The sequence below is a fragment of the Salmo trutta genome, chromosome 31 (genome assembly GCF_901001165.1).
Source record: "Salmo trutta chromosome 31, fSalTru1.1, whole genome shotgun sequence".
Taxonomy (NCBI): Eukaryota; Metazoa; Chordata; class Actinopteri; order Salmoniformes; family Salmonidae; genus Salmo; species Salmo trutta.
The window spans coordinates 1,827,775-1,848,873 of record NC_042987.1 but is presented as its reverse complement, the minus strand read 5'-3'; the positions used below and the strand labels follow the sequence as shown (position 1 = coordinate 1,848,873).

At 45.6% G+C, this 21,099-nt stretch overlaps 1 protein-coding gene across 1 annotated transcript in view; it reads right to left on the bottom strand.

Annotated features, from left to right (window-relative positions):
• svilb (supervillin b) overlaps window positions 1-21,099 on the bottom strand; it is a 50,554-nt gene that overhangs the window by 23,053 nt on the left and 6,402 nt on the right. The window contains exons 6-18 of the mRNA XM_029724823.1: window positions 19,917-20,787; window positions 18,709-18,801; window positions 11,450-12,688; window positions 10,787-10,966; window positions 10,292-10,329; window positions 9,849-9,913; window positions 9,471-9,604; window positions 9,043-9,138; window positions 4,258-4,443; window positions 3,724-3,877; window positions 3,079-3,147; window positions 1,335-1,555; window positions 510-1,129 (exon numbers count right to left, since the gene is read on the bottom strand). Coding sequence (XP_029580683.1) covers window positions 510-1,129; window positions 1,335-1,555; window positions 3,079-3,147; window positions 3,724-3,877; window positions 4,258-4,443; window positions 9,043-9,138; window positions 9,471-9,604; window positions 9,849-9,913; window positions 10,292-10,329; window positions 10,787-10,966; window positions 11,450-12,688; window positions 18,709-18,801; window positions 19,917-20,787 — 3,966 coding nt within the window. The remainder of the gene's footprint in view (window positions 1-509; window positions 1,130-1,334; window positions 1,556-3,078; window positions 3,148-3,723; window positions 3,878-4,257; window positions 4,444-9,042; window positions 9,139-9,470; window positions 9,605-9,848; window positions 9,914-10,291; window positions 10,330-10,786; window positions 10,967-11,449; window positions 12,689-18,708; window positions 18,802-19,916; window positions 20,788-21,099) is intronic.

Sequence of the window (21,099 nt, the reverse complement as noted above, 5' to 3'; positions counted from 1 at the left end):
ATCTGGAATCACAATTACAGACAACCTGGCAGTAAGAGTGGTCCTACATTTGCAGACAAAGGGAGCCGCGGGGACAAATGTATGTAGAAATATGCTAATTAGATTCAGCTGAAGCCGTGTCTCTAGTCTTCCTGTCTGTCAGATAGTGTCCGTGATGTGATGAGCACAGACGCATTAGGCGTTAAGACAAATCAAACCGCCGACGGAGGCAGTGTGTAGCCAATGGAAAGAGGCATGCAATTAACATACTGCATAATCCATGAGACAATAAGATATTTCCCTTGTCCTCTCTGTCTCTGGTCTGCATCCCAAATGGTGCCATATGCCCTATATAGTGCACTCTTCTGAATTGAAAAAAAACGTCTTGAGTGCATCAACCGTCCGTATAATGAATGCATAGAAATATTCCTCTAATCTACATGCATGTTTGTTTAGCATTGGTCAAAGTAGTGTGCTACGTAGGGAAAAGGATGCCTTTTGGGAGGTATACAATGGTCTGTGTTTCCTACCTGAGAGGAGTTCCCTGCTCCTGCTGCTCCGTGTGCTCTCTCTGTCTGCTGTGTGCTGCAGCTCTGTGTGTCTCTCTGAGCTGTGCGTCTCTCCCAGGTAGCTCCCGTGCTCTTTCCTCTCCAGGGTGATGCTGCTGCTACTGCCGTATTTATCTCTGTCTCTCTCTCTGTCTCTGTGCTGCCTGGGCTCCACCAGCAACTCACCCCTCCCGTGCCTCAAAGAGGGAAGCTCGATGGACTCCCGCTGGCTACTGTTGGCGTGCCGCGGCTGGGGCTGGGGCTCTGGGGCTGGGGGCTGATAGCGCTGCTGTCTGCTGTCCCTGTCGGGGGAGTGGAGCCTTCCCTTACTGCTGCTGCCTCCAGCACCACTACTACCACAGCTCTCCCTCTCCTCTCTGCTGGCCCCTCCTCCCCACACATCCTCCTCCTCCTCTCTCTCTCTGTGGCCAGTGAAGGAGCGACTGGCTCCAGGAGCTCCGCCACTGTCTCCTCCTCTCTCTCCGGCTCCTCTACCGTGAACCTGCTGCTGCGGTTGCTGCTCTGAAAGGGGAGGGCCAGGGGAGTACAGATCTGGTTCAGGGAAACTGGAGGAGTCACCGCCCTTGGTCAGGCTGAAGTACCTGAGAGAGAGGTGGGTGGGGGGGGGGACAGAGAGAGAGAGAGAGAAACAGTCAGACAGACAGACACAGACAGACAGAGAGACAGAGAGAGAATGAGAGAGACAGACAGACACAGACAGACAGACAATTCATGGTTTCAATACCAGTGAAGGCTGAATTATTTGACACCATTTTCAAATGTCATAACATGAGGAAACACACACACCTCACCCCTCCCCTCTCCTGGGTGGTGGTGGTGGTGGTGGTGGTGGTGGTGGGGGGGTGGTTGTAGGGAACGGCAGTAGATTTTCCAAGGTGGACGTTGCTGCCGCTGGAAGTCGCCGTGGTTACCGTGGCGACCGAGACCTGGGAGGTGACGGCTGCCACGGAGCGGACCAAAGAGGCAGACAGCGGCTCCAGCTTGACCCCTCCTCCTCCGTTCTGCAGCTGCAGGAAGCGAGAGAAGGGATGGAGGGATGAATGAACGAATGAATGAATGAATGAATGAATGAATGAATGAATGAATGAATGAATGAATGAATGAATGAATGAATGAATGGACGGATGAATTGAGGGGGACACGGAGGGATAAAGGGATGGAGGGATAAAGGGATGGGGAAAGGACAACATGCAGTCAGAACAGATACAGTAAGAGATGAAACCGATCAAGCAGAGCAGCTCTTCACATTTGGTCATACAAAAACACTTTTGCCAAATCTAAACAAAACATGCCTTAGACAAGGCATGGGCAGTGGTGTAAAGTACTTAAGTAAAAATACTTTAAAGTACTACTTAAGTAGTTTTTGGGGGTATCTGGTTTGGGGTATCTGGTTTGCTTAATATAAGGAATACTTTTACTTTTGATACTTAAGTATATTTTAAACCAAATACTTTTAGACTTTTACTCAAGTAGTATTTTACTGGTTGACTTTCACTTTTACTTGAGTCATTTTCTATCAAGGCATCTTTACTTTTACTCAAGTATGACAATTGGATACTTTTTCCATCACTGGGCCTGGGCCATGAGGTAATTCAGAAAACAACATATACCTGTCATACAAATAATATCCCAATTCACAAGTCATTGCCTCTGACCATATCCCATTTACCCCATTCATAATAAATGACCAATGGAAAGCACTGTAAGAGGTCATTTTCTTTAGGAGTGCATAATCATAGTATTAAAATGTTATGCATTATAATTCATCCTGCTTTTTAGGAGTGATTCTCTTCTGTGATGTTCACCTGAAAGTGAGCACTTACCCTTTACCATTCTTAAAATGACCTTCACCTTCAGTGCAACCTTAGAACCAAGCAGCATGCATGAACACAACTTCCCTACCATCTTTGATGACGGGTTGAAATGTGATGTCCTCTATCGACTTAATCAACATTAATTAAACCTATAACATTCCAGACAAATCTGTATGTATTCACCTTTACTGTACACTCAAGACAAGACAGCATTTGCACAAGAACCAACCTTGCATGCATCTGAGTCTAATACATTCCTAGAAGTATTATTACTAAAGTGTTCATGCATACTTATTCAGCCATTGGATAAGCATTTTAGAAGAGCAGAACTCTCTTGCTAACACGATACTAAAGCATCTCGTGGCAGAACATCGTTGTATTCACTAAACACTACGGCGCTTCCACGCCAAAGTTTTCTGCAAGCCAGCACAACGTAGCAGCATAATGTGACGACATACCGTAGTCCTTCGTGACTATATGAATGACGCGCGATGCGGTCACGTCATATTTTCAAAGTGAACGCCTTCATGAAAATCATGGACTCTATGAGGGCTGAGCATTCCGACATCTTCATGAACATAGCCGTAACACCAAGCCATACCGTTAACGGGGCACCAAGGCTCGCCGAACGAACGCATGCAAGCTTTTAGAATGCTATGAGCAAGGCACTACCAGTCAGCAGCAATGTTTAGGCAGGTTGCTAGGCAGGCTCCTACTTGTTCTCTCTTAGTCAACGGAGGAGGAGGAGGAGGAGGAGGAGGAGAGGTAACCATAGGATCTATCTCCTGTACGGACACAGCATTACTTCACTTACAGGGTTGTTTTATACTAGTTCGCATGAATGTTTCAGTTCAATATTAGGCTGCTTTTCTGGAATATTTTCTTGAGACTTGGATCACTTACTAATTGCGTGGTTGTGTAAGTTCTTTAGTGTTTACACAGAATGATCAACCTGGAGCTGTATCAGGGCAACGAGAAACTAGTTTGTGCATAACGACATACTACTCTCAGGAATTCCAAAAATATGGAGAATCTCCATTGGTGGTGTTTTAGTCCAGGACGAGGCTTAATTTGGGTTAGGGAAACTGGCCCTCGGTGTAAGGCTTGACACTTAGAGGCTACAGTTTTGAAGAGCAAGAGAAAGGAAGCCCATCATGTTTTGGTCCCGATTCTCCACCGTTATCCCTAGGTGTGCACTTGCACACTATCGCGCATGGATTTAACAATGGTGGAACCTCCATCCAGCCACTGCTTAAATCAATCCTATGCTTTAAAACCCATGTGCACACTTCTGGACAAGGGTGGATAAGTGAAACATGTCCATTGTCTATCTGAGTTGAGAGAGGGGCAGGACTCTATACCTGATCCACCTCTCCCTGGGTAATAGGCTGGGTCTGGAAGCGGCTGTTGGCTCTGCGCTGGCGGGTGTCGCCCCTGGAGGCCCCGGCCCCCTCTGCAGCAGGCTTTGAGGGCTGCTGGGACAGCTGGTTGAACAGGGCCATCTTCTCTGCAAGGCTGTGAGGGGAAAGGTAACATACTGTATGTCAGTGTGTGGTCTGTCACTAGGGTCTATGTCCCCATCACTTCCATTACATGTTAGCTAGCGGTAAGTAAAGTTAGCTGAGGTTTTTAGTGGCTATTTAAAGAAACATGGATTACAGTTTTTCCTGGCCCATAGACTTCTTTCAGGGTGAGGACCCATCTTAAATCAAGTTGTAAAATTTAAGACATGTTGCCATGAGTTCAAAGACAATTAAAACCAAGCTTCAATTGCAACTTATGAAGTGAATGCTGGCTTTTTGCCATTTCTTTCAATGTGATCTATTTTTGCTTCCAAACACCCTTTAATGTGTTTACATAAGAGGATAAGAGTTGAGCACATTCTCTCTTTTTACCTGAGAGTTGAAAGGTCGGGCTCATCTGGACCCAGGTCAACCATTATCTCCCCAGGCCCAGGCCCAGGCCCAGGCCCAGGCCCTGCTCCATCTCCTTTAGGCTGGGCCTCCCTCTCCCTTTCTTTCCCCCCATCCTGCTCTCCAATGCTCCGCACCATAGAGCTGTGCTGTGATGCCTCCTGCAGGCTGGGAGGAGGAAGCACACACACACACACACACACACACACACACACACACACAGGGGATGAGTGCAGATTGTGCTGCTATGGGTTAACAGCTGTAGGGCCATATGTAACACCGTATTATAATGTACCATACTGTACAATTGCCGGACAATATCTAGCAAGGGCATGTCAACATGCTAGATGATCAATTAGGTAATCAAAACACATTCTGTGAAGTAGCAATACTACATTGTTAATAGTCAGACCAATCTGAAGTTTGCATTGAGCTCAACCACATGAACGCAATAATGCTTAAGCCCTGGTGATACTTGTGATCAAACTAACTACTCATCTCCATAAAGCATGTACAGTAAGTATCCTGTGAACAGCATCACGTTAAATAATTGATATTCCTGATCAGAACATGATACCGAAACACTGCATCCCGATTCTCCACCCTTCTCTCAAAGAGTGCAATTATACACTCCCTGTCATGGATTTAAAAGCAGAGGAGAGTAGAGCACTCAGGATGGTGGATAAGGGTAGTAAGCATTGGCAAGTGCATACTTTTAGAGAAGGGTGGAGAATCAGGATGTAGCCATTGGGCGGCAACAGGAGTTATAAGTAGAGATAATCATGGTGCTCGTGCAGTCGGCCATCTGTACTACAGGATATGGACGGTTGGTTCTCTCAGCATGTTAAGTTTAACCTCAGTCGGTAAACAAACCCCGTGCTACACGCTCGCCCTACACGTGAACCTGACACACTGAGCTTTAACTGGCTTTACCTTTGACCTTTTCTCCCTCAGTCATAGCTTTAGAAGACGTGTGACACATTTCAACATAGGAACTTAAAGGGATAGTTCTCACCCGCATTACAAAATGACATGGCTAGGTAAACAAAACCAAAATTATACCCAAAACCAAAGACAGCATGGATTTCTGTCTTATCTTGTCCGCGGACTGTTTACAAGGAATCCCAGTATGTCATTTTGTAATTTAGGTGAACTATCCCTTAAAGAGTACAAACAACACTGAAAGCAGTAGGGGAGAGTGGGGTACGTTGAGCCACCCTTTCTTTCTAGGAAACCATACACAAAACGAATCACGTGACCAAATATTTAGGAAGAGGTCATCATTTCATTGTTTCCGCTAGATAGCCCAAACACAAAGTCAAAATTGGCTATTGTAAAAAGTCATGAAAACAATAATGTGCTTTTTGGTCGTAATTGAAAGTTAGCGTTAAGCATAATGTTATCAGTGCGGTTAAGGTGTGGGTTAGGTTTAAAATGTGATTTTAAGAGGACAGATTGTAGAAACAGGCAGGGTTTATGACTTCGTGACCATGTTAATTAGTGACAACCTCATTTCATGGAGTCTGTGAAGGAAGAAACCACATGGAAAAAGTATTTATTTCGATTTAAAAAAATGTAATTTGAATTAATTGTGTTATAGGTTTCATGATGCTTGTATCGAAACCAAAGTAGATCGTTGTAAGATTTGGGGTCTCTATAAGCTACAATATGAGGTCCTAAACCTAACATGAAAGTGCATCCTTGTAAGTGTGTGGGGTAATATAGTCAAAATGTTTGCCTTAGGGTAAATTGAGCCAATGGCCATGGGGTAAACTGAGCCAATGGCCACCATACTCCATACAAATGATGATAACATTTTGTCTGTTTTATGCATAATGGGGGGAATTCAGATCCGAGTTACATGTGCGTCAATTAAACTTAATTCCCTTTTTATGCATCCTTCTCTCTACAGGTACTCTGACCTTGAACTTAAGTATGGGCAAATGCATCTGTCAGCCAGGTATTTGTTTGCGGTGGAGATCACAGAAATGGAGGTGTGTCTACAGATATGCTATATTTTGACCTTGACTTAATTCCCTCATAATTCCACCATGCGCAAGGAAACCTTGAATAAAGTCGAGCAACATGCCAGATCCAAGTGGAAAAACGTCAACTTTCTTTTTTCCGATAGAATAATCTCCATGCATTGTAATTTATAAATTGATAAGAGCTAATCCGTTTGGATAAGTGGATTGTAAATGGAAATGACAATTGTTTTAGATCTAGTTTAGCTTATGATCGCTGGATGTAAATGTGAAAGCAGTCATATTTCAGTAAAACGGAAAAGCATGTCAAAATGACAGGTATTTTGGCCTCTTTTCAAGTCTGCCCAGACTTTTCTGTTATTTTTAACCATTTCTCTCATATGAATATTAGCCACTATTGGTAGCCACCGTCAGTAATACCCACCTACATAACAACAGTCACTTGTGTGAAATGACTGTTAGTTTCCTACAATTTGTAGCCTACATTTTGCATCATACCATTACATCGTTAGTTTACCTTTCTTTCCACTGTCACATCTGTGTGGTTGTTCCTGATGGTCGCTACAAATAGTGGATCAGATTAGGATAAAGTATTACAAGTTGTGCAATCATTTGGGACACGTAGCTTATTTGAATCATTATGGAACGCAGACCATACCTAGCAGTTTAAACCTGGAGCTTGGCGCACGTTTCACGACAATTGGACCTTTTGTCATCACAGTTCTGTGATTAGTGAAGATTAGGGTAGCCTTATAGGACTATTGTACACTTCTCACCTTCCAATATGTCATGGATTGAACAATTTTAATATGGCAACTTTCAGGATAAATTAAACCACTGTATTTTTTATTGACTAATATATTTTGTGTGCAAAGGCTGTCCAACTCTGTTTATGTATGATTCATAAATACTTCCTATACCCTAAATAATCTACAAGATCAGAATATTTTTTTATCTACCAATTGGTGCTGAAAAGGAGACGAATATGCAGGTATTTCGATGGCTTTCTTTCATTGATCCCAATTCTGAACATGTCCCTCGATGAACAGTATATTCTACTGAATCTGTCGAGAATTTTTTTGAAATTAAAGGTACACCATATTTAAAGGGAAGGCTTTACATAAATGTACTGAAAACCCTATTGAATAAAAACTCCACAAGAAAATCTGTTGGCTAGCAAGTGGGAGGGTTTTCAGCAGTTTAATTGAATTTATTTAGTGTGCGCAAGGGAGCCACTCCTGCAAAACCCATTACGCACATGCATACGGTAAGTCTGAATACCAACTACTAAGAAGTGCTTAAATCAAAACGTGTAAAAAAAATAAAATACATTTCCTAAGTCTGAATCGGGACCAGTATGCATAGTAATTTGCCGTGTGTCATGCATATGAACTCAGGATAGCCGTTTGTATTGTTACAGAGCAGACATCATCATGCCCCGTGTATACAAATGTAAAACAGGCAGGGGTCTAGCTCCCCTTGAGGTTCTTGAGAAAGCAGCCAAGGAAGTTTTGGATGAAAAAATAGACAATGACACTGAAGAGTTACAATGACAAAAAAAAGAAAACAAACATGTACCTGTACGAATGAGAGGCTTTGATAGAGTATCAGAGACATACAAGGTCTTATCTGACGACACGGATTCTGAGCTTGCTAATCAAGAATTTTGTGAACCAGTTGCATGGACCTCAAATGCAGAGAACTTGCCTACAAATTGTCACTTCGAAACAGCATCCATGTCCCAGACAACTGGTCAATAAATGGAAGGGTAAGTAATATTGAACAGAGAAATCTATATCTGAATATAGCATACATATTATTTAAGATATATAATATACCAAACCCCCATTCCATGAAAACTTTGTCCTAACCAGCACCATCACCCACTTACCCCAAGGTGGCTCAACATACCCTGTCCCTATGCTCAACTTACCCCATACCAGGGGGTCACTTCTTTTCAAATAAAAATGGTTATGTTTACATGAATTCTGATTATTTTCAGGGATACACAACATCCTGAAATATATGTAGAGTTCTTTGTTAGAGAGAATACTATATTTCCCTGGATGTAGTGATGCTGAATGTAAAAAAGGGCTCAACTTACCCCACTCTCCCCTAATGCTTGCAGAGTTGAAATGTACTAAAGAATCTATTGTGTTAAAACAAGTTTATTCAGCCTATAAGGTTCAACGTCACACAGCTATTCCGAGAAAACAAGCAAGCAGCATGTGAGTGGGCACTATGAACACTATAAACAGCAGAGGGCACTGTAGAGCAGATGTCTGCCTGCCAAGTACATTCCACCTGTAGCTCTAGACAACAACAACTACAGATTTTCTTTATTTTACCTTTATTTAACTAGGCAAGTCAGTTAAGAACAAATTTTTATTTTCAATGACTGCCTATGAACAGTGGGTTAACTATCAGATGAATTAATGAAGTTGCAAAATGACGGTAACTTTCCCCAAATTCCCATGTTTTCCAGAAATCCCAGTTGGAAGATTCCTTGAAACACAGGGAATAAGAAGGACATCCGGAATCATCCAACTAGGATTTCAGAAATGTACTGTAATTTTTTGAAACACTATGAATTAATCAATAATAACTTAATATCCATGCATTGCCACTCAAGAAAATGTAAAGCTAAATGGAAGATGAAAAACATCAGTCTTGCATGGAGTAAGAGAAGAGAGGAGGCATGCCAGGTTTAATTGTATATCAATTAGGTAAACCCATGGTAAGCCCATGTCTTGAGCTCACACAGACACACACACACACACACCTGTAACTGGTCGTGGTGGTGCTGACTACAGTGGGGCTGGGGATACGCGCTACTGTGGTGTGGACCGTCACCGATTGTGAGGACAGAGCAGAGACACTTTATATGTGCAGAAAAGTGTCCCACATAGACAGGGACAGTCACATAGGGAAAGGAGTCACAGAGAGATAGAGAGAGAGTGAGAAAGAGAGAGAGATAACGAGAGAGAGAGAAAGAGATAAAGCGAGAGAAGTCACAAAGCAGCAGACGAGAGAATCAGAGGGAAAAAAAGAAGTAGACAGGGGAAAAGAGTCAAACAAGAACATCACAAGAAGAGAGATTGGAAAGAGTATCTTTATATTGACCGAGTGTTGTAATTTTTTTACCCTTCCATTGTAAACAAAATGACGGCAAGGCAGCACTTAGTAATGATCAGAGAGTGACGGACGTACGTGTGAGCGATGTCCACTTCCTCATTGGTGATAGGCTGTGTGTGCGCACGGTCCTGGACTCGTCTCAGGCGCCTCTCCACGGCAGGGTTACGGGACCGCGGTTTGGGGACGCTATCTGTGGTCTTCTCCAGCTCCTGTGGAGGAGAACGAAGAGAAACATGCTTATAGTAAATCTCTGCTCATCAACAACATGCATCAAACCATGGGAATATACTATTTGCGACGGTTTCCCGACACAGATTAAGCTCAGTCCTGGACTGAAAGCATGCTCAATGGAGAATATCAATTGAACTCTTTTTAGTTCAGGACTAGGCTTAAATCTGTGTCTGGGAAACCGGCCCTCAATGTAAACAACTACACACAAGGCAGATACTGTACCCTAAATAGTGACCTCTTAGCAGCCACACTCATCTTAGCTCTCTCGTCAAGCTTCTCTTCGTCAGCTGCAAAAGGTAAGGGCGAACAATTGTCAGTCCACAACACATCCACAATACTAAGGTAAATCCACTGAGGAGTGCAATTAATGGGTTGAATTTAATTCATTTCAGAAATTACGAATTGACCCCAACCCTGGTGTGAATGTATTTCCTTGACCTCAAACACATGTTACCTAAAATCACCCTGCCTGACACAGTAAATGAATCTAGAGGAGGTTTGTTTTTTGTTCAACACCTTTCTAATCTTTGTTAACCTCAACAAATCCCTCAGACACATCCATCCATTGTGTTGTCAGATGGTGAGCATTCTGGCTAATGAATAGTTATTCAATTAAGAGTGGTGTTGGTAACTAAATAAAGCAAATAATCTCCACTGTTACTTGCCTTCTGGGTTCTGTAGCTCGGTTGGACTCAGACGAGACCTGGGGGAGAAAACAAACAACAAAACAAACAAGACATTGATCCAAATAGACTCAAGAATGGTCTTTTGCTATACGGCACAAGAGACACATTTATTGAGAGCTTAAAATCCCCATGGTCTGTACCATGTATCCCACAAACTCCAGGAGAAAAAAGAAAAGCCACTGTCCACAGTACACCCACTGGTGATCTTAGCAAATGTATTCTGTGTACCTTTTCTGAGAGACCTGTCCCCCAGGGCCTTCAATACCTATCAGACTCTGCAGAGGTTATGGACTGTCCTAAACCTCTCACCTATCAGACTCCAGCCGCTCTGCAGAGGTTATGGGCAGAGTCCTAAACCTCTCACCTATCAGACTCCAGCCGCTCTGCAGAGGTTATGGGCAGAGTCCTAAACCTCTCACCTATCAGACTCCAGCCGCTCTGCAGAGGTTATACGCAGAGTCCTAAACCTCTCACCTATCAGACTCTAGCCGCTCTGCAGTGGTTATGGGCTGCGTCCTAAATCTCTCAGAGGACTTGCGGATGTCTCCAGGGGTGATGTAGCGCCGCGGCCTCCGCGCTGTGCCACGCTCCCGATCAGCGCTCCCAGCAGCCGGATCTTCTTCCATGGCAGTAAGCTCTACTTTAGTTGGCTCTCTTTGTAGGGTCACGTGTTGGGATGGATAGAGTGATGAAGGCAACAGAAAAGGAGGATAATAGTGAGAGAACGAATGGCAAGGTCAGTTTTCTTCCACAGCAATCCAGACATCCAGGTTAGAGGTGGTGAAGTCACGCACAAGACGATCACACCGCAAAAATTAACTGTCCCCAAAATGAGGGTTTTGTCACCAACCCAATTGTGTCTGAACCCACACACAGCACAACATGCAGCAACAAACCCCTCAACTTTGCCTAACAGGCTGACAATAACAGAATATGTCCAAGCAGCTGGCTAAACAAATAATACAAACCCATACTGGTTTAGAAGATCTCTTGATATCACGTTTGATTATGCAATATACTGCACTCAAAAAACACACAAGCACAAACATCTCAAGCCTCATATTAGGATGAGAGTCTATATTAGTGTTAGGCAAAGCAAACTGATTAAAGAGTCAGTAAACATGCTGTTCCACCTACAGCTCCGGCTTCCTGTTGGCGTTCTCCAGATATGAGTGTCGGAGCTGGGCCACAGAGACCCTGGTATCCAAGGTCCCCACCTCCCCATTGGGCAGTACCCCTACTGCCACCCCTCCCTCCCTGGCCAGGTGGGCTGCCATGGTAGCCTCTCTGCTGGCGGCTGCCCTCTCCACGCTCCTATAGGCAGCTGAGCGCTGACTTACGCCGATGTCGGACATGGAGCGCGTGCGGACCTTGAGCTTGGGGGGCCCAGCCTGCCCGGCTGGCTCCATGCTCCTGTGTCTGGCCTGAGGGAGGTAGGCACCCCTCTGGAGGTAGACGGCCGAGTCACCCTGCTGCTGGTCCTGCAGGCCGTGTTGACCCTGGATTCCCTGCTGACTCTGGGGCTGCGGATGCTGCTGGAGTTGCTGGTGCTGGTGGAGAGGCTCAGGAGCCTGTTGCTGCTGGCTGGGCTTGGAGTGAGAGGTCTCCATGCAACTGGATGGACCTGTCTCCTTTGTGTCCTGGCTGTGGCTGGACCAGTGCTGCTGCTGCTCCCTGGGCCTAGTCTCCCACTCCTCCGAGTCCGCCCGACTCGTTCTCCTCCCCCTGGACCTGTAGCTCTCATACTCCATGGCGGTTGAGGTGGTGGAGTCGTCCTGGCGGCTGACTGGCCCCAGGTGGGGCTCCCCTCTCTGGGGGTCGTCCACACTCTTCTCCCTGCGGCGGATCTCTGAGGGCAGCACGGCCTTCCGGCTCTTCAGCAGCCCTTCGGTATGGACCTCCTCTCTCAGTGCCTGCCTGCCCTCCCTGTGGGTCTCCCTCTGGGTCGTGTAGATGTGGTCAGTGCTTACCCTCCTCCTTGGAGTATCCACCTCCACCACAGGGGCTCCAGGGAGCTTGGTGGCCACAGGGGCCGGCATGGCTAGGTAAGGCTGAGGGTCCATGTGGGTCCCCTGGTGACTCCCCTGATGGTCACCCTGGTGGCCCATGGCAGGGCCTGATGTGTGGGTGCGTGGTGCTGGGGCGTGGGGGTATGGGACGTGGGCGAAGGCAGGTTGGGAGGGCTGAGAGGAGGGGCCAGTCCTTTTGTAGGTGGCAGGGTCAGAGCTGTGGCCACGTTGGGGCATGTAGTGAGCTGTGGTGGTGTGAGCACGATCACGGTGTCTCTTCACTGGGGGCTCTGGAGCTGGACCCCGCTCTGCAGGGGCCCTTTGGACGCCGCTCTCATCTTTCGATAATCTCTCTCTTACTCTGATTCTTAAAGGGGGAAGAACCGATTAACGAACCATAGCACTCATTTTCAAATTGAAGACAATCAATGAGACACCCAAATAAACTACCACAGTGCCCTTGTCAAATTGATGACGTAGTGATTTGAAATATGTGTCATTAAAACTGTGTCCAAAATATAGTGCCCTGGTCAAAAGTAGTGCACTATTTCGGGAATAGGGTGCTATTTGGGATGCAAATTGAAATGCACACCAAGTCGACTATAAATGTCAAGTCAAGTGATTATTAATTAAAGAATGCCATTAATATAGGGACAACAAACAGGGATATATAAAAACTGCAGCACATGCAGTCACATTTATTTCTATAAAAAATGTATGTATGAAGAAACATCTGACTGACAGAATGGTTAAGTTCAAGTAGCGACATCATTCTTGAGTGGTAGGTAGCCTAGCGGCTAAGGTCGCTGGTTCAAATCCCTGAGCTGAATATGTGAAAAATCTGTTGATGTGCCCTTGGGCAAGGCACTTAACCCTAATTGCTTCTGTAAGTCACTCTGGACAAAAGTGTCTGCTCATATGTAAATGTATGTTCCATGTTGTGGTTCAAGACTAATCCTTGCTATATCATCTCTAGCTGACTCAAATTTCTCTATGCCAAAATGTGAGCGAGCCTAAACTATTTTTATCTATGACCCCTTGCTCTTAGCAGCAAAAGGTCACGTTAGGTTGCGTCCCAAGTGGCAGGGCTCTGGTCAAAAGTAATGCACCAAATAGGCAATAGGGTGCCATTTATGACACAGCCCACGCTAATCTCCTTGTACACCACTAAGCCACCCCTAATTGACGGGCTGACGCTTCATTTGACATGGCATGGAAGGAGTTTAAATAGTATACACGCTCCATAGAGACAACAGCACATCTCCATTGTGATCTAACACTTATTGTTACTAGGCAGACAAGGTCACACGTAGCCTGAGTGCCAATCTGTTTGTGCTACCATGCCAAGTCCTTGTCACTCATGTTGGGCTACGACAATGACAGCAATGGAGTTGGCAAAAGCACAAACAGATCTGGGATCAGGCTAGGCCACACAGGCTGCACTGCAGATCCTATGTTGGTTGGAGTGATTGCCACTTATATACCTGTTGGAAAGCTAAACATAGCTAGAACCTCTTCGTAAATTAACTGCTGTGTCTGTCAAACAGAGAGGCTATGAAATGAACCAGATAGCATTGTGTGCTAATAAATACAAGGGAACAGCCAAGCTTTACAATCTACCCCAGGTGTGTGTCCAAAATGCCACCCTATTCCCTATATTGTCCACTACTTTTGACCAGGGCTCATATAGGGCTCCGGTCAAAATGTGTGCATTACAGTATCTAGGGAATAGGACACCACTTGGAACACAACCCAGACAGGTTTCTACTGGCTTGGTGCAGGGCCTCAGTGGGCTGTGCTCGGTAGACCCACACTCACCTGTCCATACTCCTCAAAGTAAGGCTGGCCTGGCCACGGGCCCAGCACCTCTCACACTACAGCCCTGCCTTCAGCTGGCCAGTCATGCAGAGTATCTGGGCCAAACTCCGCTCCAAAAATATACCCCACTAGCCTAGCTAACACTTTCCTCACCACAAGGTCTTAAGACCGGCCAAGCCTACACAACACTCTAGTCACTCTAGTGATATCCACTGTGTAGCCTACATGTCTAGACAGAAAGTTAAAAAGACACTAATTGTAATCCTAAATAAAACATGATTTATTATAGAAAACGGGTTAGGAGAAATGCGCAATCTGATTAGCTGAAATGCCGTTAGCAGCAACTCACAATTCCCCAATATCCAGCTGACTCTTGTCAACGTGAATAATAAGGGTTTGTTTTCAGATTTACACAATCAGGTAATTTCACGGTAATTCTGACTGTGTCTCAGTGAGTGGGCAACCTATATGAGTGCAGACATACTCACTCAGCTGGCATTTTCTGACTCAGTGGACACGGCCACAAAGGCTGAGTTAGACCGAGCATCACACGCCAACACCTACAGTACTCAGTACTCACTCACACACAGCCCAACACCTACAGTACTCAGTACTCACTCACACACAGCCCAACACCTACAGTACTCAGTACTCACTCACACACAGCCCAACACCTACAGTACTCAGTACTCACTCACACACAGCCCAACACCTACAGTACTCAGTACTCACTCACACACAGCCCAATACCTACAGTACTCAGGACTCACTCACACACAGCCCAACACCTACAGTACTCAGTACTCACTCACACACAGCCCAACACCTACAGTACTCAGTACTCACTCCCACACAGCCCAACACCTACAGTACTCAGTACTCACTCACACACAGCCCAACACCTACAGTACTCAGTACTCACTCACACACAGCCCAACACCTACAGTGCTCAGTACTCACTCACACACAGCCCAACACCTACAGTGCTCAGTACTCACTCACATACAGCCCAACACCTACAGTACTCAGTACTCACTCACATAAAGCCCAACACCTACAGTACTCAGTACTCACTCACACACAGCCCAACTCCTCTGCCTATCAAACTCAGGGCACACATAGAATGTGTCCCAAATAGCACCCTATTCCCAATATAGTGCGTTACTTTTGACCAGAGCCCTTTGGTCCTGGTCAAAAGTAGTACACTATATAGGGAATAGGGTGCCATTTCGGACACAGGTAGAATCTGCTTGAACTGTGTCACACTGTCATTATGAATTGAATATATGTACATAGATATATACGTACAACATAGTACGAGAATTCCCCTGAGGGTTCAGGGAACAGAACCGAAAATGTAATTATTTGAGGGACAAAACCCAAAACGAAAACAAAAGTAATCTATACTATTCCGGAAGAGAACCGTTATTTTAAAAGCATGGGAACTGGTGAATAACTTTATTTTACATTCCAGGCATTTTTTGGGGGGATGCTACAAAAATCGCAACAAAACATTTATGCAAAGCTCTCACTCTGTCACTCAGAAACTTATTCCAGCATCTTCCTGCCAGGTGTAAATATTTGCCAGTGGGTGTGTGTGTGGGCTACAGAGTATTTGAGCGGAGCAGAGCTGGGGTGGAGCGAGGAGCAGAGCGTGCCCAATTTGACTGGAGCTTGGAGCAAGATTCCCAAAGGCTGGAGCGTTGGCCTTCTCGCCCACCCAATTTCGTTCCAGTATCGCTCCAGTAGTGCTGACTTCACGAGCTCAGGGCATGCCCGGCCCAGCATGCATTTGTAGTCTACTTGTGTGCTGCTATAGCCCCTTGCTTTAGCTACTGTCATGGAGTTTGCTAAATATTTTCATAAAGAAATGGATAAAACACACAAGGTGACATACAAGGCTAAATCAAAGTGACTTACAAAGTTGAGGACCAAGAGCAAGAGAGGGAGTGTTGTGATGTAATGTCCACAACTAAAGAATCATTGTGGAATCTGAAAAGACACTTATCCCGAAAGCATGATGGTGTAACCTACTTTTTATGTGCACATGCTAAAAGAAAGCAACGAGGTGGGTGGCTAATTAAGTGTGTCATTGTAGCAAAGTATTTATAAACTAAAACACTGATCTCTTAAACGTTTTGTTCATTTTTGTTCTATTATCTATATACAATAGGCCATAATTGACTTTGGCCCAATAGGACTGGCATGTTCACACGTTCAAGGAGCTTTCTGTTTTGATTGGGTTATTTTGCTTAAAAACCTTTAGGCCTACCTATAGAAACTTTTTAAAAACTCTGCATCTCTGCCCAGCCTGGCAAGTGTCCAAAAGGATGTTTAGCATCCCAAATGGCTTTGCAAGTGTGGACAGGATATTCTCTGCTGATGGCTGGCGTTGTGCCGAAAAGCTCCCCCCTGACAGAATCCCCCCCCCCCCCTTGCGTGAACGCGCACGCACTCAAATCTTCATTGCTGTGACTTGCTTGCTAGTTGAGATTTCTGATCACATTAGGCTGCGTTTCATTTAAATTTTTATGTTGGTTTGATCGTGGGGGAGGCACTAGTAATGTCTGCAGTTTTCAGTTTGGCTATTTGTTTCAAGTGTATTAGTCTATAAATAAATATCTTTGCCAAAATTCATCATCTCTCCCATGTCTTATTCGACTAGTAGTTGTTCTGCAGTGTTTATTGCTTGCCTACATTTAACTCCCTCTTCTATGTTTAATATAACGCGCATACATTAATTATTCATTTCAGTTGCCTATCCTTATATGACGTTTGTTCCACAGAAGCATAGGTTACTGTAGCCTACTGACGACGTTACAAGTGTAATTCAGAAATTAGGGAGAGATATTCTGTGGGCCTAATTCAGATAATGCATGTCACAGCAAGATGCCTAGCGCTTTAAGGCAAGCTTCCTCCATCCTTTCTCGCTCTCTCACCCTCAAAATGTCAGTTGCATCTAGCACCCTACACTGTGACTGGAAGCACAGTGTGTGCTTGTCCTACTACTGTATACTACATATCTGACCAATAACTAACGTGTGACCAAAGCATTCACTTCTATTACTTGTGTGCATCCAGGTTTCCATCTGATTCCCTGATGAGGAGGCTTGATGACATTTGAGAGATAACATCCTTAGAAGTTTTAAGGATAATTAAAATGGATGAGAAGACCAAACGTTAATTTGAAAAATGAGGGGGTTGGGAAGGAGAGTTAAAGAACTGCAATCCAAACCTCACACTGAGAACTAGAAAACACCAGTTAACTTGGAGATGACAAAGGGGAATAATTACTATGATTATATAGTAATATATAATACAGGATATATTATCATATAAATTATATACCGTAATTTCCGTACTATTAAGCGCACCTGAATATAAGACGCACCAACTGAATTTTTTTTAAAGTATTATTTTGAACATAAATAAGCCGCACATGTCTATAAGCCGCAGGTGCCTACAGGTACATTGAAACAAATGAACTTTACACAGGCTTTAACGAAACACGGCTTGTAACAAAAATAAATAGGCTTTAACGAAACACGGCTTGTAACAAAAATAAATAGGCTTTAACGAAACACGGCTTGTAACAAAAAATAAAAAATTAGCAGTAAACAGTAGCCTACCAAGAAAGTCATTGGTCACTATCTTCCTCCTCCTGTGCACTGAAACCACTGAAGTCCTCTCCTTCGGTGTCGGAGTTGAATAGCCTCAGAATTGCTTCATCCGATATTGGATCGTTTTCATTGTCGCTCTCGTCACTTTCATCCGGAGGCAAATCCCCCGCTGAGCCCTCTTCAACATGCAGCAGTCCAGCCTTTCGAAACCCGTTGATGATAGTGGATTTTTTGACAATGCTCCACGCTGTCAGGACCCACTGGCAGACTTGACCATAAGTTGCTCTTCGCATGCGGCCCGTTTTAGTGAAGGATTTCTCCCCACTTGTCATCCAAGCCTCCCGCTGAACACGGAGCGCCACCTTAAATGCACGATTTACACTGATGTCGAGTGGCTGCAAATACTTTGTTGTACCCCCAGGAATCAGGGTGACAAAATGCCTACCGTAATCAGAATGATGGGAAGTTTGAGAGCGCTCGATTTAATCTAAACAGTAAACCAAAAAGATGTTTGACCTTAACCCGTTCGGCAACTTCATTGGTCTAATGAAAGCTTCATGCTGCCAAAAAACTGAGCAAGTCACAGAATGTGTTTTTTTGGAGAAAAAAATTTGAAAGCGGGAAAAATCCATATATTAGCCGCGTCATTGTTTATAGTCCGGAAATTACAGTAGGTTGTCTATCTGTTGGGAGGATGTGTTAGGTAGATGTTTTGGGGTCGACACACACACATCCATACGGTACGCAGACCTGGGTTCAAATACTATTAGACATCATTTCAAATATGTGCTTGAGTGAACTTGCCTGTTGCAATAGAACCAATAATAAAGTCTCTAAATGACAAACCCCGCCGACCTGCAGGCTAAAGCAAATGTGGAAAGTATTTGAAAGATTTACAAAAAGTATTTGAACCCAGGTCTGCCCCTACAGTATGTTCCTACCACAGTACCTGGAGGGCCAACTGATGACAGACTGAGTGCCAGCAGCGTCATCTTCTGAGTCTGTCTGGAGAGACCAGTCGCTCTGAGACAACACTGCCTGGCTACAGGACCAATGTGGTGAAGATGACGACATAGCTTAGAATGGTGCTGGGTCATTAGGACTACTATAATACTGAGGTTATGTCCCAAATTGCACCCTATTCCCTATATAGTGCACTACTTTTGACCAGGGCCCATAGGGCTCTGGTCAAAAGCAGTGCACTATGTCAGAAATATCAATATTAATCAATGCTATAAGAAGACATTTAGACCCTGTCCTCTCTCTCTCTCTGGTCTGGCCAACAATGGTGGATACATGAAGATGTCTTACTCAGGCAGTTTACCATTGGAAACATTTTTCAAGGTTCCCGTCTTTGTAAGTGGGCTTTCCCTCTCTCGCGTGAGCATGCTTTCCTGCGTGAGCTTACGGTTCCTCCATAATCTCTGGCATGTTCATGCGAGAGAGTTAAGGCCCACTTACACAGACAGGATTTATTTTCAATGGGAAACTGCCCAATAACATCTGGCACTGGTATAATTATTGTCACCTCCCTGCTCACCTCACCTGACCTGCCAAGAGAAGATTAGCCAGTGAGATGTCTCGCTTTCTCTACCGTCTCTGCTCTGGCCATAGAGTTGGATAGAGGGTACAGTTGGCACAAAGCCTGTTTTTAGAGGCAAAGATGAGCACTCTATCTAACTCTATGGGTCGGCCCCCACAGGGCAAGCTGTGAAACCCAACCAACTTAACAAATCCCCCATCATAGATGGCCCCCTTACTCCCACAAAAACCCACCCTGTAGCCCCTCTGCGGCTCCTGATGAGATACCCAGGCAGGCAGAGTACCTCCTCTATGAAACCAGAATAGTCCACAGTCCAGATACAACCCCCACTGGCACCACAAAAACACCGTTACCAACAACAGCACAAGGGCAACAACATACTGCAACTACTCCTTAAAGTGGTCAGTCAATGGTGAAAGCAACCTGTTTTTTACCCAAGCCACTCCGCCCACCCCGGAGACAGTGGGAGCATTTATCAGTGTGCCAATATCTTTACATTTGTTGTTTTTGTACTCAGCACCTGCACCTATTTCATACTGAAAGCAACCTGAGCACAGAGATCAAACTCATTGGAGACAGAGTGCAGTATGACATCAAAGCTGATCTGAACTCACCCCTGTCTGCTGAGGATGGCCTGAGCCTGCTGCTTGATGAACAGGTCCCCGGGGGAGATGCCGTAGCGTGTGGAGGGCAGGGAGGCCCGGCGGGCCGTACGAGGGGAGCTGGGGATGGCCGCCACGCTGCAGGATTCTCTGGAGGAGGCCCTGGATAGAGGAGGGCTGAGCTGCTGAATGGAGGGGGCCTGGGCATGATCATGGGGCCTATTACTGGCTCCTCTGTGGCCCCCCCCTGGCATCGTCCTCTCCTGGGCCCGCCGGTAGTTCTCCAGGTTCATCATCCTCTCCCGCTCTGAGAATGTGCCGGCCCTCTCCTGGGTGGGCGGAGGGGCTTGAGTATGGGTAGGGCCTGCATGGGCTGGACCGTGACCTGGGGCAGGAGCGTGGCCAGGAGTAGGCTCAGCAGGGTGAGGCTGCATGTAGATCCTGCCCACTCCAGAGCTGTAGGGAGTTCTGCGGGAACTCTCCCGCCCTCCTCCTCCTCCTTCCTCCACCTCCTGTCTTTCTCTATCTCTGTCTCTCCTACGCTCTGTGACTGCTGGGGCCCCTCTATCCGAGGCGTCAGACTCTCTACGTGAGCACGAGTAGCGAGGACTGTAGTCCATGTCTATCTCCTGGTCCAAGAGGATGCCGTAACGCTCAGAGAGCTGGCGCCGGCGCTCTGCTTTGTAGCGGGCGATCCGCTCGGCCTTGGAACTGAGGCTGGCAGCGTCCACTGGGCCACCGGAAGGGGATAGGACAGGCTCCGCATGGGGGTGGGCGGCCGGTCCAGGACGGTCCCCCGGTCTGCCCCGGGTCCTAGACTGTCTGTCTGGGGAGGACACCGGCATCTGTGGGACCTCCACCTGCTCTCTGCTGTAACGTCTCACTGTGGAACGAGGAGGGAGACAAGCACACAGTAAGTGTGTGTCCCAAATGGCACTCTGTTCCCTTTATAGTTCACCACTAGTGCCCACCGCATGGGCACTACTATATAGGGAACAGGGTGCCATTTGGGACGTACCCTAAATCATATGAACACAACAATGTCTCAAACATGGCATGGTCTCACTGTGGAACCAGGAGAAACCCAGACGCACAGTTAAACATACAGGCAGACCTACCATGCCTCTCTCCCAAATATAATCTTTCTCCATCCCAAATTAATCAGAACCTAACAACCCATGCTCTGAATAAGGGT